We start from the raw sequence: 15,487 nt of genomic DNA on the forward strand, positions 1-15,487 counted from the left end.
CTTGCAATTTGATAGAAAACAATTGCAATTGTTTTACAAGCTTTGGCCTATATAGGGCTATTTCCTAAAGATTCAGCAGATGAATTTATATATTATGCTCCTAATCAGATGGCTTTTCCTTTACACGTTTATTCGGAAGTATTATACCGTCATCTTTATGAAAATCTCATCATATCATCAAGTCTCTCATATAATAAATATCATAAAACCCGTTCCTTCACTAAAGCATTTAGTACACGTTATTGGAGTTCAAAATTTTGTGTAAAGATGGGTGTAAAGTCCGGTGGTCCAAAATTGATCCATTTATTAAACTCCACATTCCACAATTGAGCTGATAACAAAGTAATTTCACAGAAAACGTTTCTCAATAATGTTGCTTGTTTCCCTGACAACGGACTAGACTACTGTTATTTGTTGTCCAGAAGATGGCACTTTTTCCTCAGTCTCCTGTGTGAACCGGAACGATATGGTTTCACCTTGTGTGCACGTCTCTGTGGAGAGACACGTTTGATTCTAAATAGAAAAGTGACATTCAAATGCAAGATAAATGGCTCTGTAGCGTCTCAGCACGTCTGACTGTTTTTCACACAGAGGAAACATGAAACAAGACGTCAGGATACTTTTACTGGGGGAACGTAAGTCATTCTTACTGACAGATGAAAACCTGCTAAAAGACTAGCAAACATTAGCAGCTGAAGCTAAATTAACTTAACGTTACTTACTTAACTGTTCCGGATTTTACGCGGGTTATTAGTAAAATGCAAATGTAAGTTGTGCGTTTGTATTGCCAGATAAAAGTAATGTTGCTTGTAAAGTGGCTGCTTTTCAAATGTTTAATAACTTTTGCCACGCTAACATAGCTTAGAGTTACCTTTGAAGTTGTGGTTGAAGGTTGGTTTGTTAGCTGTACGGTTGAAGTTTTAAACGTTTTTGTTTTTTGTTTTTTTTAATTTGGAGCCAACGAGCTTTCTTCCACTGAAAACCGTAATACAGCCAACATTACCATAGACAGTTTATCTGGAGTAGTGAGATGTTAGCTAACGGTTAACGCTAGCTGCAGTAAGAGAGTTGTTTTAGTTATAAACTATTAGCTAAGTAACAACAGTTAACCTACACGAACATTAAGTAGCTAGCTACACTACGGTAGCTAAAATCCGGACTTTACTATAATATTTCATATTACCATACATTTTCCAGTAGCTTAACTATAACTTTATGCAGATGTTAATGTTCCAGTAACCTTTATAGACAGATCCGAGGCATTTGACTTAATAGAGATAAACACTCCCCTGTATAACGTCAGTTGCAAAAAAAAACCTGTTTGGTTCACGTCGGTCCGTAACAGCTTTTCTATTATTGACATAAAAAATACCAAGTACCACAGTTTTCACTTCGATCACAGCTACATTTAGCCCTGAAGTCATTTTATAGCATCTTCTCTCACCTGTCCTAACAGCCAAGGTGGGGAAGACATCACTCATCATGTCTTTGGTTGGAGAAGAGTTTCCAGAAGAGGCAAGTTTCACTGCAAATACCACAGCTGTGCTGTGACTGAAAATAGTTTTTTTTTTCATCATTATTAATTTGCAGGGGCATTGTGAGCTAGCTAACCATCGGCCTCCTGTTTTCTGTGTTGAATATTCATTCATTCATCTAGTCAAATTCTGGTTTTTGGTTCTGCTCACAGTGCACGATAACATTCTCATTTGGCTTTGCAGCTCACTTTGCATTACACACAACTTCTTCTACTCCCACTGTAAAAGTTACTTTTTACAGGAGGAGATAATCAAATCCTTAGTTTGAGATGTCAGTGTCTGGGTTTTAAAAAAATAAAATACAGTACTGTGTAAAAAAGTGTGTAATGTAAGCTGATCTACAAATACCAATAGTCATTAAATTGGTGAACATCTAAAATGGTTCACCTGGTGTTAAACTTGTTAAACATTTGTGACTTTTTGAGAATTTTATTGTGTTGTTTAACATCTGTGCAGCTCTTTTAGCACATATATGCTATGTTGCCAATAATGTTAGTTTTATTGTAATTTTGCTAATTAGTGCTGATTAAGCCTTGCTGTAGATTTATATACTCACTGGCAAATCTGTAACATTGTAGGTAGACAACTTTTATTGGACTCATATTGCCAATATGCCATGATCATTATGATCATGGCATATTGGCACTGATACATTCTGGACTGTTGTTGCAAAAGTTCCCTCAATCAGCAAAAATTACCCAGCATTCCAGCTTCTGGTTTAACAGAAACCATGTGTGTATGAATAACACTGAATTGAAGATAGGGTTTTTTTGATCTTCAAATCCTTTACAGGTTCCCCCTAGAGCTGAAGAGATCACAATCCCAGCTGATGTGACTCCAGAGAAAGTCCCCACACACATAGTGGACTACTCAGGTAACATGATGTTATTATTCAGTGCTCTACCTGGTTATTCCAGAAAGGCTGCTAACCTATAGTTGGGGTACACACTTGTGTTAACTTACTCTGTGAACATAACCTGCTCACTGATATTTTTTACCTAACTCTTAAGTTTTAATCTAGGGGCATTTTCAGCTTTATGTTACCAAAATCATCAGGCTATTACCTGGCGTTTGAAATGAAGCTACAGTCATTGGTCTGCATGTCTCAACTGTTTGAGTTCATATTGTGCTGCAAATAAATTCTTTTTCCCCCCTAGGATACAGCTGAACATATAATAAAAAATTCAAAACTAACTAGTGTTCTTTCACAGCTGCTATATATTTTTTTTAAAGATAAATACGCAAGGTTAAACTAAAGCATTCCAGCTCCATTGGGTCTGCTCTTTATTTACTTGTTTCCACAGTAAATTTAGAGCTCTGTTGATAGTGGCATTGTTGTAACCATTGGTATTTCCATCACTGGGTTTGTCAACTTGGAGTTCATTGTTAGTTAAACCTCCCGCACTCTCTGGTCTCGGTACTTGATGGACATTAGACACCAATAGTAAAACAATTTAATGTATGTGTGCAGGTTGTTTGAGCCATGAATAATGCATAAAGGTCTAAATGATATGATATTTAGATTTATGTTTTTGGTTGTTGTGTTTGTCTTTAACCCCACCAGAAAAAGAACAGAGTGATGAGTTCCTTAGAAATGAAATCATCAAGGTAAATGCATAATACAGCACTAATGAATATACTGAACATTACCCATTTTAACAACATAGCATTATTGTAAACTAAATTCTTTAACTTGTGGGCATAACTGGAGATAATTTAAAACATGCTGTCATCCTTACTGCTGCAAAGTATTTGTCATCTGTACTTGATTCAACCCATACAGGCTAATGTGGTGTGTGTCGTATATGATGTCACCAATGAGGACACCATAGACAAGGTAGCAACCTTCTGGTTACTTTGAATTGTTAATTACATATTGTTCACCAGTATACTAGATTTAGCTGATGCATTTTGATATAGGACTGTTTCAAAATTCCACATTTCATTACCTGTCCTATTTTCCAGATCAAAACTAAGTGGATACCTTTGGTAAATGGAGATGCAGAGAAAGGCAACAAGTATGTATAAGCTGTTGCTGGGTGTATGTGTATGTATGGTGGCTGTTGAACCTTGCTCTCCTTCCCAGTTTTTGTAATGTTGGCAAACTTGTCAATATAAGAATTTTCAGAATCAGGAAAAAGTGCATAGTCAATGCATGCATTCTATAGTATTTTAATCCATACGTGATGAGCAGTATATCCTCTAGTGGAAGATTTACCAGGTTGTTAGGTCATTATCATATAAAACAACTCACTTTACAGGTTGTATTAAGAGTTTGCCTTTCTCTATATCAGGGTTCCCATTATCCTTGCGGGAAACAAATCTGATCTGCGCAGTGGGAGCTCAATGGAAACCATTCTTCCTATCATGAACCAGTTCTCTGAGATTGAGACTTGTGTTGAGGTGAGACTGAACCTATCCAGTCCTCAAATAACTGCAGTTAGTACACACCTGCTGACCTCACCATTGAGGCACACATCATTTATGGGTTATACACAAATATATACATGCACAATTTACCCTGATTTTAAATTGTGTATATAATTGTATCTGAAATATTCTCTCTGTTGTTTTCCTCTTTTAAGTGTTCTGCGAAAAACCTGAAAAACATTTCAGAGCTGTTCTACTATGCACAGAAGGCAGTTCTTCACCCCACTGCCCCACTTTATGACCCTGAGGACAAACAGGTCTGCTGGATTTTTGTTTGTTTGTTTTTTGTTATTGGTACATAAAGTATCACTTTATACAACTACAAACTCAAGTAGATGAAATTGGAATAGAAGAATAGTAACAGCTTCAAGTCAAACAGTATTTACAAGTGTTTGTAAAAGCATTCTTTGCTAAAGAGATTGTTTATCTAGTCAAAACAGCATCTCACCAGGTCTAGGAAAGTAATATTTTGCCAGTGGAACTACCCATACACAGAAAGTGAGTTGGGTGTCATCAGGATGAAGTGACTGAAGTTGCCTCCATCTAGTGGCAACAAATTTCTTTTGCCACTAATTTCTTAGTGACAACCAGTGTAACACGTATGTTTAAGTTAAAAGTGTATCATCATTTATCAAAAGCCTAATAATTGTGATGCAGGTGCCACTGAACTGGCCGCATATTGTGTGTGTGTTCCTGTGGTCAATTTCAGCAATTGGCAGAACAATTTGCTTAAAACATGAAAAGTATTTGAGAGGTATTGTGTGTTATATCCAAATTATTGTGGATAATTGGAGAATCTAAATCTGTAAAAGACAAGTTCTGGGCTTGTTGATCTAAAAGTGTGTCATATATCAGAATGTGGTTGTTAGTGTTATGTCCAGTATGTACAGTGCAGCATGGATAGCAGCAATGTAGCAAGAAATCTGGAGTCAGCTATTAATGAGTCTCCACACTCTTGAGCATGTTCAGCTTCAGTTTGTTTCGCTTGCAACCTGTATGATCAACCTGTCGTCGGTACGGAGTCTTGTCATCATCTCAGATGTTACATCCATGTGCAGGATGTAACTTCCCCCATCCTTGCATGCAGTGTCCTGTTGGTCAGGAAGCTGGTTATCCAATGACAGATGGAGGATACAGAAATCTACAAGAGTTTTGAGAATAGGATTTCTGTAATGATAACGTTGAATGCTGAGCTAAAATCTAAAAACAAAAGCTGTGCATATGTATATGGGATGTCGAGGTGTGACAGGTGCATAATCTATAGAGCTGTTTGCCTTGTAGCAAACTGCAGGGAAACAAACTGCCCAGGCCTATGGTGAACTATTTTAATGGGATTTTTAATGTTGTAACTGGCTCAACCTACATATCTGGATACAAATGACTGGTTGATAATAGTTAATTTTTTTTATCCTTTAATACTTTTCCACAGCTAAAACCACTGTGTGTCCGAGCCCTCAGTAGAATATTCTATATTTCTGACCAGGACAATGACCGTATCCTTAGTGATGCTGAGCTCAACAGATTTCAGGTGCAGATTAAAATCATTTAACATAATATCGGCTATTATTTTGTCCTAAAAAATGTTGTTTACTGTTAAAAAAAACAAAACATATTTTTTTTTGTAGAAATCTTGTTTTGGGAATCCTCTGGCACCTCAAGCTTTAGACGATGTGAAGACAGTAGTTTGGAAGAACACCAGCGATGGGGTGCAGGACAATGGCTTGACCCTTAATGGTAAAACTCAGTCATGACTGAGAATGTGCAACTTTAAACCATGTTGCAAATCCACACTCAACTAATGCCTAAGTATTGTGGCTCTTGTTTTGCAGGTTTCTTGTTCCTTAACACGTTATTTATCCAGAGGGGCCGACATGAAACAACATGGACTATTCTTAGAAAGTTTGGTTATGATGACAACCTTGAGTTAACTGATGATTACCTCTACCCAGAGTATGTGTAGTAACTGTATCCTCATCGTCATTCCAGCTGTAAAACTTTATATTGCTGATAATGGCAGTTTTGGAATGCGTTGTATTAAATAGCCAGGAGAGAACATTCCTTTATGTATTATGCAGTTATCTAATTCATACTTGCCGTATTTGTTTTATGTGTTCATGTGTCTTTGTGTTCGTTCATACACACAGGTGTGCCCTTATATTTAAATTAATAATTGTTCTTTTTATGTGAATAGACTACGAGTGCCCATCAGCTGCACAACAGAACTTAATCATTTAGGTCTCCAGTTCCTCCAGCAGCTGTTTGACAAGTATGATGAAGTGAGTTCTGATACTTCCTGCCTTTGTGCAAACTGATCCACTCACACTGCTGTGGGAAAACTCCTTGTTTAGTCTTGTATACACCCACATCAGAGTGTCTTTTCTTCCCCTCAGGACAAAGACTCTGCCCTGTCACCAACTGAGCTTAGGAATCTGTTCTGTGTGTGTCCTTACATGCCATGGGGTGCAGAGGTCTATGTGACTGTCCCAACCACTCATGAGGGCTACATCTCTAATCATGGCTACCTTTGTCAGTGGACGTATGTATCTAACTCAGTTATTAATATGTATGGTGGTAAGCATGCACTGGATTTACACATTACTGCACTTAAGACAATATATAATTGGCTCTTTCCAACCCTCACATGTATGTCCATGCTTTCACATGCAGGCTTTCTGCGTACCTTGACATTCACCGTTGCCTGGAGTACCTAGGATACTTAGGCTACCCTATCCTTACTGAACAGGGGTCACAGACTGCAGCAATCACAGGTGTGTGTGCGTGTGCATGTATATGTATGTGTTTCTTCATTCCAAAACTGGAGACCTTTCTCTTTTTAACAAACCTCGCACCAACTGCTAAGATTCTGCTCCTTCTCAGATTGTGGCCAGCGAACTGCGCATGTACATTAAAGGTGGAGTTAGGGGGACTCTGAGTGTGGGCAATGTCTACAAGAGTCTTGGTCTTTGGCTCCAACAAATGAGTGAATTCAGGCTGCTGGCTGACAACTAATCAAATGTGAAATAAGAACATTTTAAGTTGGCTTTTAATAACTGTAAGGTGATGGTGGACAATGCAACTATTAAAAAAAAAACAAAAAAAAACAGCAGACCAACAACCAAGCACTATAGGACCATTACTAGTCTTAATCCAGACTGCTGTAGCCTCAAAATTCACATATATGTATATTTGTTTTGAGAGGTGAATGAATGAAAGATGGATCACTTAATTTTAACTTTGTACACTAAATTGCATGTGTTTATTTTGCTGGTATTAAATACAGTGGCCTATCCAGGAATGAAAGGAATGCAGGTGGTTTTTTTAGCATTAACTCAAACAATGGTTTTTACTGAATGATTGACTGATTAGTGCAGAAACACTTTGTGTGCACTAGTCCCAGTCTTAGGACAGTTTGGCTGGAAACCTTTGACCAGATTGGAAAGTGTTAAGAAATATGTTGCATTGTGTCTCATACTTGATCACAAAGCTAAAATGCCCCTCAAGAAAGTAGTGATGCTGTGATTACAACAATTAATTTAACCAATCCAACATGAGTTTAGTGTAGACTTACAATTTAAAACATCAGAAATTGCAACATACATCACATTTTTTCTAAAAAAAAAAAAAAAAAAAAAAGTCATGAAATTCTTCATTTTAGACCACCTTAAAAAAGGTTTGCAACATTCAATAGGACTTGCTAGTGATCAGAAATGACCAAAGATCAACACAAATTTTTTAGCAAGGGGATCGGTTACTGATTTTGGCCAATGTCTGCAGTGTTTTTCAGTACAGAATAAAGTTGTTATTTAGACATTTTGAAGTGAATTGTTATACACTTATTTTTAGCCGTGCCGTGTTTAAACAACTGTTGGATATCAACATTATTTACTACAGATATTCGATGCCTTTAGAGAAATTCTTTCATTATGTGCCACAACAGCCTAGGCTGACGAAGTACAGTATAGATTGATGAGTATTTAATTAAAGTATGAAAAATCACCTTTCTGACAGTTTCAACCTAAAAACTGAGAAATTATAACCTTCTAAAAGTAGACTTCATGCCAGAGCCACTGTATTGGTTTGTATTAAATTCCACTGGTGGTCATAATGTTATGCATGATTGGTGTCTTTTATTCTGCTATTGCATGTTTTTAAATTGTATTGTATACTTCTACAAATAATAAGTATATTATAGCTATCTTAAGGGGACTAAAGTTAACTTGACTGTAGTTTTTTGTATTTTGTGTATTTCACTACATTTTGAATTGTATGAATTATGTATTGCTAGTATAGTAAGTATATATTGTAAGTATTTCAAAGGGCACTCTTTAATTACACGAATCATAGGTGAATAGAAGTATACTTATGCTCTAGTATACTTTTTTGCTGTAGGGTGTCACAAGACATCACTCTATCCAAGGTTTAAAACAATCAATACAGAGACTAATTTTATTTACTTCACTAGAGTGAGATTAATGTAATGCTATGAAGTCGTCTTACTGTAAAATTTCATGTTATGTTTTTATGCAATTTTTTTGATTTAAGGCTAGTTTTAGTTTTACCTTTTGGAGATTTGATTGATCAGCTTATTCAGCTGTGTTCTGTGTGGCTTTATAATTTGTATTTCTGCTTGTTTGTGCAGTGACACGAGAGAAAGAGGTGGACCTGGAGAAACGCCAAACACAGCGAACTGTCTTTCTCTGCAAGGTGATCGGACCACGGGGGACAGGCAAAACCGCCTTTCTTCAGGCTTTTCTGGGCCACAGTGTTGTGGTATGGCGCCATCTGCTAGTCTGGAGCTGTAATGGTCAATTGTTGGTAACCTGATAACCTTAAAAAAAGCACAGCAACATTTTTAGTTTTCCTATTCTCTCTCTTCTGTTATACAGAGTATGGGGAATCCCAGCAGTGCCTTCTCTCCCTATGCCATAAACACTGTTCATGTCAGCAACCAGGAGAAGTACCTTATTGTATGTAGCTCCTATCCTGATCGTAATGCTGACCCTTGACCCCTGACTTTAATCAAAGCCTGAATGTCATACTTTCCCCCCTACAGCTCAATGAGGTAGATGTGGAGGCAGAATTCCTGAAGGCATCAGATGCCACTTGCGACGTTGCTTGTCTCATGTATGACTCCAGTGACCCACAGTCCTTTGACTACTGTGCGAGTATATACAAGGTAAGTTACAGTAAACAATAATACTAGAGTTCACTTTGATTTACTTTACCATCATAAAGCTTTTACTATGCTTTTTAGTTTGGGTCATTTAAACATCTACTTTACACTCTTATGGCTCTTGTTTGCACATAGCCAGCTGTGTTAATAATTCAGCATTGCAGCTCACTTTGCTGAATCTACCACTTGCTTTTAAAGATACAACTATGCATGAGAGACAGTTCTCTATTGTTTCCAGAGGAAAGATCTTCATTTTCGGTTTACGTGATATGTCAAAGAATTAAAAAAGCACTAAACCCATAAAAGACAATCTGAAACTGTACAATATTTTTCTGATGCATGTTTATACAAGACCAAATTGTAATCTTTGTTGAATGTTACTCTGATTTTATTATTAGAATAAAAAAAAAAGTATCTTCCAAAATTCAACTTTGACTTCTCATCTCTTAAATATTACCTATGTATTACCATATTAGATATTTTTAAAAAAGGCACAGACGTTGAATATAAAAGTTAAGTGGAATGTCAGTATCCCAGCACAACCACTCCTCACGTCTCACTTTTGGTGTGAATTTCGAGTGAAGGTTATTTGAAATTTATTAGGATTCCCTTGAAAATAAAATACTTTCCCTCCTCATCTGAATGTTTACTCAGCAACACTACATGGAGAGCAACATCCCATGTGTGCTCGTCGCCTCCAAGGTGGACCTCCCTGAAGTAAAGCAGTTCCATGGAATGAGCCCAGCTGAATTCTGTTATAAACACCGCCTGCCGCCGCCGCTGCCCTTCTCCAGTCTGTTCCTTGACTCCACCAACAAGAACATCTACGCCAGGCTTGCCTGGGCAGCTACGTACCCGTATGTTCTACTTAGACTAACATAAATATTGGTCATAATAGAATAATGTTTCTATTATTAACATTCATCAAAAACTTGTCAAAGCCAGAGATGCAAAACCAGCAAGACATATCTATTGTTAGTGGTTGTCTCTGTAGATTATTTGTGTATCTGTGACTAACCCTTAATCATTTTTTATTTTATTTTTTCAAATCTCTAGACATCTGAATGGTTCAGACATGAGCAGCTCATCTTTCTGGCTGAGGGTTGCGCTTGGCTCAGCTGTGGTTGCAGTTCTGGGCTTTGCCATCTACAGAGCTGTTGCTAGACTGAAATGACCAACAACCAGCTGAGTTCTTTTTTTTTGTAAACCCCCAACGTGACGCTCCATCTATCTATCCATAAAGACCAAACCTCCAAGACCTGATCCAAACCTACAACCATCTGAACATTTTGCTTTGCACCCTTAAGGCCCTGTGTTTGACTTATTGTCTTTGTCCCTCCGTGTGTGTCAACAGATCCAAAACTCCAAAGGCATTTGGAAGCCCCGTGCTGCTGTGCCCAGCTTTTTCTGCCTTATACTGACTAGCCAGGCTATGTAGGAGTTCGCCTGTATGTGCTTGGTATATTGATACAAAAAGAACTGCTACTGTTAACATCCATAAAGGTGCTTTATTATAATGATGGAAATGAAGGAGGGTTGCAATATCAGGTCTGCTGCTTTCTCTTCAATAATCTGAGTGTTACCAGTGAAATTGGAAGGTTTTTATAGACATGCTGTGTTTCCTAAGAATATTAGGAAAAGGCCAATTTGAGTATACTGAAGAACCAATGGGCTGAAGAACACCTGGGGAATGTTTAACAGAGGACATCCTGGCTGGCTGCTGCTTTAACTCCTGATTGAACAGTACTTTTCTTTTTGACCAAGCCACCACAGAAACAAGATGTTCTTCTGATTTGCCAAATCACTCCAGCAGTCCTAGCATGTTGTTTGCCATTTAGGCACCATTTTGCCTGAGAATGAAACATTCTAATGATCTTAAATTTTATTATAAAAATATTTTAGTAGTAAGGCTTCTACAGATCTGAGCCGTGGAAAAAGAAAAAGAATTCTCTTTATGCTTGTGTGGTAGATGGTAGTTTCTATACACATCTGCAAGTAAACGAGACATATTTTCGCCTATAACAGAGTTTGTGCAAGCCTTTAAAACTTTCAAATGTTAAAAATCTGGGCAAATGTATTTATCCTTTTATTTGTTCTTTTATTTTGATCCCCTTTTCACTATAGAATCGATTTGATTGGAATTTACACCCAAAAACCCTTTTCTATTCACATACACCTGACACTGTGTATACACTCTGGTTATGTTACTAAATCCAGCACTGTATTGTTCTCCAACATGGTGGATAGTGTTGTTAATGTCTGTTTTGATGCTTAATTTCGCCGGGGACCTGCTGATTCTTCAGGACACATTTCTGTGACTTTTGAAATATGGCTGTTTTCTTACTGAAAGTGAACTGATTTAGCTTAATAAACGTCCAGAACAGATTGAGTGGGGACTATTTCCCAAAACAGTAATGACTAACAGTAATGGTTGTTTTGCTGTGTGTGTTGTGCTTCAATGTCTTTCAATTGACCTTGGAAGATTGTAGTGTTTTTACTCTTGATTATGACTGAACTTTTTTTTAAGCACTTACACACAAATACCAGTCTGTAGAGACATGACACACACAATTGTTTTCACTCTGTAGTACTGCCAGGGTGTATGATTCACTAGGGGTATTGAAGTGTTGATGTCATTTTTTTTTTTTTTTTTTAATGAAGTTCATGTTTGGTGAATAATTAATATTTGAGATACCATCATCGTAATCACAAACCACTTTTTACAAGAAGTGCTTTTCCCCAACAGTACTGTACATCAGTGCTCTTAAAATTCATATGGATTACTTTGTGGGAAAGCAACGCCAATTACTGCCCTTTAGCACGCAGCATCTCAAAATGCAAGACAGCATGTCTCAGCGGACGCTCTTCTTTGCGCATTCTCCCCGAAGATGTTTAACAAGGCTAGTTTGATGTTCTTACCCCTGTCTTTCAGTATAATAATGAAAAACAATCCTCAGGGGGTAATGTGTGCGCAATCTTAACTTTGATCAGTTTGACTCCAGCCTGTTTCTGTGAGGCACCAGCAGATGGCAGTACTGCACGTTGGAGGTGGGGGAGAGGCTGGACTGTGTGTAGGCACGTCCTATATGCTCTGGAGCCAGTGGGAGGAAAGTGGATGTTGGGATTTTGAGTTTAATGTGGTTGAAGATCGGTGGAAAAAAATCTGATGTAGTTCCCTTTGTGCAGGTCAGTTTTCGAATGCGCGCGGAGATGTTAAACAGTTTGGCAGGAGACTCTATTTATCTCTACTAAATTCGTCTGGAAACTTTGTATTTACCACTAATACAAATACAAAAAATTTACGCGCAGTTTTCTACCACAAGAGATTTCTGAGAGATTTATTTCCCGATACTGTTTTGTCTAATACTGTTTCCAGTATTAGACAAAATCCACGTTTTCCCCCCAAATAAATCTAAAGTAATGAGATAATTTAGATCGCATGATTCATATTTAATCTGGCACACTTTTTCATGGTAATTCTATATTCCACAGGTCGTAGTTTAACTTTCAAGATAATTTAATAGCTGTACTATGACTGTTACTTCAACTCTACAAAAAAGGACACTTTTTTATTACATGTGCGTAAGTGTTTATCAGTCTGCACCAGAATGTCATCCCTCATTTGGAGCCCAAATAGGTGTCTGCAGCATCCAGGCGCACAGTAATGTAGTGGATCAAAGAGCTTTGCAAATGTCTAAATAATATATAGCATATGGAAATGGAGGAGGAAGTTTTACAGTGACGAATATTACGTCTGCTCTTCTTGGATCCCTTTTCGCCTGTACTTCGCCAAGTGTTCATTACTCGCGCGTAAAATGCGCGCAATAAGGTCACAAAGCCATTTTACAAAAGATGACAAAGGTTTATTGAGTTGCAGTATAAACAGTCTTTAAAAGTGACTGAACACATTTGGATGTTTGAATATGATGAGTCGTCTGAACATGAGCAAATATACAGAATGGAGCTTGAATGACAACTATAGAGCCTTTAGGAAAAACTTGCTGACATCCACCCCCTGTGGTCTGTACATTGTAAAGGCTCAACAATGCTCACGCCATTGAAACATTTGTATTTTCAGTTTAACTCCGTGCACTAACAATAACTATTCATTAGTTCAACTGTATATACATTTGTTTTCCTTTTCAGCAAGACCCTAGACTGGCCAATGTGTATCTAAGGATCGAACACAAATGAACAGTATTATTAACGCCAAATAAAATTTAAAAATGCTCAATTATTTCTACAGCATCTTTAGGCTATAGTGCAATTGAGGGGAAACTACTAGAAAAACCGCATAAGTTTGCATGAGACCTTACAAAAATAATACATATATGAAAACATTTTCTTAAGTATTTACAATGACTCTGTCTGATATTGTCCTTTTTACTTCTTTTTTGCAGTTTTGGCTGCCTTTTTGGGTGTCTTTGCCTTGGGCTTGGCTGCCTTCTTCACTGGTTTTGCCTTGGGCTTGGCTGCCTTGGGTTTCTTGGCTGGTGCCTTTTTGGCTTTCACTGGTGTCGCCTTTTTGGCGACCTTTTTCACTTTCTTCGCTGCTGCCTTCTTGGGTTTTTCTGGCGTCTTGGGCACCTTCTTGGGTTTGGCCGCCTTCTTGGGTTTGGGGGGCTTCGCTGCCTTCTTTGGTTTGGCAGGTGCCGGTGCCTTGGTTGACTTTTTGGCGTCCTCGGGTTTGGTGAGCCTGAAGGATCCGGACGCGCCGATGCCTTTGGTGTGGCGCAGCATCCCGGATGCCACCAACCTCTTCAGGGCCATTTTAATCTGCACATCGGCATTGTCGCCCACCTTGTAGTTCTTCCTCACGTACTTCTGGATTGACTGGCGGGACGCTCCACTCCGGCTGGCGTCGTGTACGATGGCCGCTTTGATCATATCCGAGTACTTGGGATGAGAAGCGGGTTTTTTAGGCTTGGATGCTTTTTTGGCTTTGGCCGGAGCTGCCGACGTCTCTGCCATGGTGACTTTCTTTTGAGGAAGTTAACCAAAAAAAAAGTCCTGGACCTGTAATTTCACCCGGCTCAGCTCGGCTGCAGCGCCGGAGAGTCAGACGGAGCGAAATGTATGAACGGATAAAAAATAAAGCTTTTCCCGACAAAGTCCGAGTTGGCTGACAATGCCACACTCTCTGCTTTTGTAGATAAAAAATACTGTAACTGTCCCCACAAGTGACGCGTCCGTCCACAGGATCACTTAAGTGTCTTATTCCACAGGCGCTCCGCTGAGCCTATGAAGCCTATCTGCGGACGTGATTGAGAACAGCAACTGCCAGCAGCTGATCTAGCGGACTCCATGGAACTGGCGCCGTCCCGTTTGTGTTTCTTCATCCTCCAACTCCTGACAAATATAAAACCCACGGCAGAGTTCTGTTCCACAAAACCTTATGGGCTGATAGCAGAGACATTCGGCTTCCCGGGGACACGCTCGGTCTTCTATGTCCGCGCCGGCGAACAACTTTTATTCCAGGAAAACCCGCTGGAAGTAATGTGTGCTGTGAACAATTTTGCACAATTCGCGTTAAATTGACCCAAGCAGACAGAACCAGGGGTGAAATCGTTCAATGCATATCGAAACTGAATCTATGCTTAAACGGATGCCAGTGGTTTGGTCAGTGGGGGATTCCGTTTTTGCTTTTAATACATCGATACATTTTCCCAACTAACACAGTCCGGCCATTGACTTTGAGTGACGTGGTAGAGATTATTTACTGTTAAACCACCTATAAATTAAATGTCACCGTATCTAAGTTACAGGTGACACTTGGGACGATAATCTAGCTTTATGTGAGTTGTAATACAGTGGAGGGCTTTGCTGTGTTTGCTGCTTTTTGGGCAGAATTGATTATAACTGTCACTACGGCAGTCGCCTCTCGAGCTCCATTGTCAGGAAAGTTGCCAACACCTCCAAACATCAGGGATTGTGATACCGGCTTCTAATATTGATCCCCGTATTTCGGGCACATGTGTCAGTGGCTGTTGTGTGACCAGGTGTGAGTCCAGCTGCAAGCGGGGCTGCAGTCGAGCCCAAAGTCCTTCAATATAGGGCGCAGTGATGGCTTTCTTTTGTTCAGGAACTAGCGCATCAGCCCACAGTCAATAGCTTTGACATTTGGGTTTCTTTATTTGTACGAGCGTCTGTGATGCCAAGTCAAGGCAACAAAAGCCCCCTAAATAACAAACTTTACAATGATTGTCCCTCATGAGTGTTATTATTATTGTTATTGTTATTCTTATTTTAATATGAGGTCTGATGTCCCTCCCTGCAACGCCATTTTGATTCCTATATGAAAGTCAAAATCACAGGAGTAGTGCTTTTTCTCTGTGGCATGGTTATAAGA

General features: G+C 38.8%; 2 protein-coding genes across 2 annotated transcripts; one reads left to right on the top strand and one right to left on the bottom strand.

Moving 5' to 3' along the window:
* The first annotated feature begins 443 nt into the window (after positions 1-443).
* On the top strand, positions 444-11,642 carry rhot2 (ras homolog family member T2). The gene is made up of 20 exons (XM_067487626.1): positions 444-635; positions 1,457-1,515; positions 2,328-2,409; positions 3,100-3,143; positions 3,319-3,372; positions 3,501-3,553; positions 3,830-3,938; positions 4,121-4,222; positions 5,395-5,493; positions 5,591-5,699; positions 5,795-5,915; positions 6,157-6,241; positions 6,356-6,501; positions 6,633-6,733; positions 8,605-8,735; positions 8,852-8,932; positions 9,019-9,141; positions 9,793-9,995; positions 10,195-10,322; positions 10,493-11,642. Exons 1-19 carry the CDS (start codon positions 599-601, stop codon positions 10,310-10,312), a joined length of 1,857 nt encoding a protein of 618 aa, XP_067343727.1. The 5' UTR covers positions 444-598; the 3' UTR covers positions 10,313-10,322; positions 10,493-11,642.
* A 1,337-nt stretch (positions 11,643-12,979) lies between these two features.
* Positions 12,980-14,358, bottom strand: h1-0 (H1.0 linker histone). The gene has a single exon (XM_067487627.1). It carries the CDS (start codon positions 14,107-14,109, stop codon positions 13,522-13,524), a length of 588 nt encoding a protein of 195 aa, XP_067343728.1. The 5' UTR covers positions 14,110-14,358; the 3' UTR covers positions 12,980-13,521.
* Between the last annotated feature and the right edge of the window lie 1,129 nt (positions 14,359-15,487).

The sequence above is a fragment of the Channa argus genome, chromosome 20 (assembly GCF_033026475.1).
Source record: "Channa argus isolate prfri chromosome 20, Channa argus male v1.0, whole genome shotgun sequence".
Taxonomy (NCBI): Eukaryota; Metazoa; Chordata; class Actinopteri; order Anabantiformes; family Channidae; genus Channa; species Channa argus.

What these genes read in the sequence shown, in the direction of transcription:
- rhot2 (XM_067487626.1), top strand. Translation starts at nt 599, where the DNA reads ATGAAACAAGACGTCAGGATACTTTTACTGGGGGAAC. An exon ending in ATGACCCTGAGGACAAACAG is followed by an intron (nt 4,223 to 5,394) that starts GTCTGCTGGATT and finishes ACTTTTCCACAG; the next exon opens with CTAAAACCACTGTGTGTCCG. An exon ending in TTCTGGGCCACAGTGTTGTG is followed by an intron (nt 8,736 to 8,851) that starts GTATGGCGCCAT and finishes TCTGTTATACAG; the next exon opens with AGTATGGGGAATCCCAGCAG.
- h1-0 (XM_067487627.1), bottom strand. Translation starts at nt 14,109, where the DNA reads ATGGCAGAGACGTCGGCAGCTCCGGCCAAAGCCAAAAAAGCATCCAAG.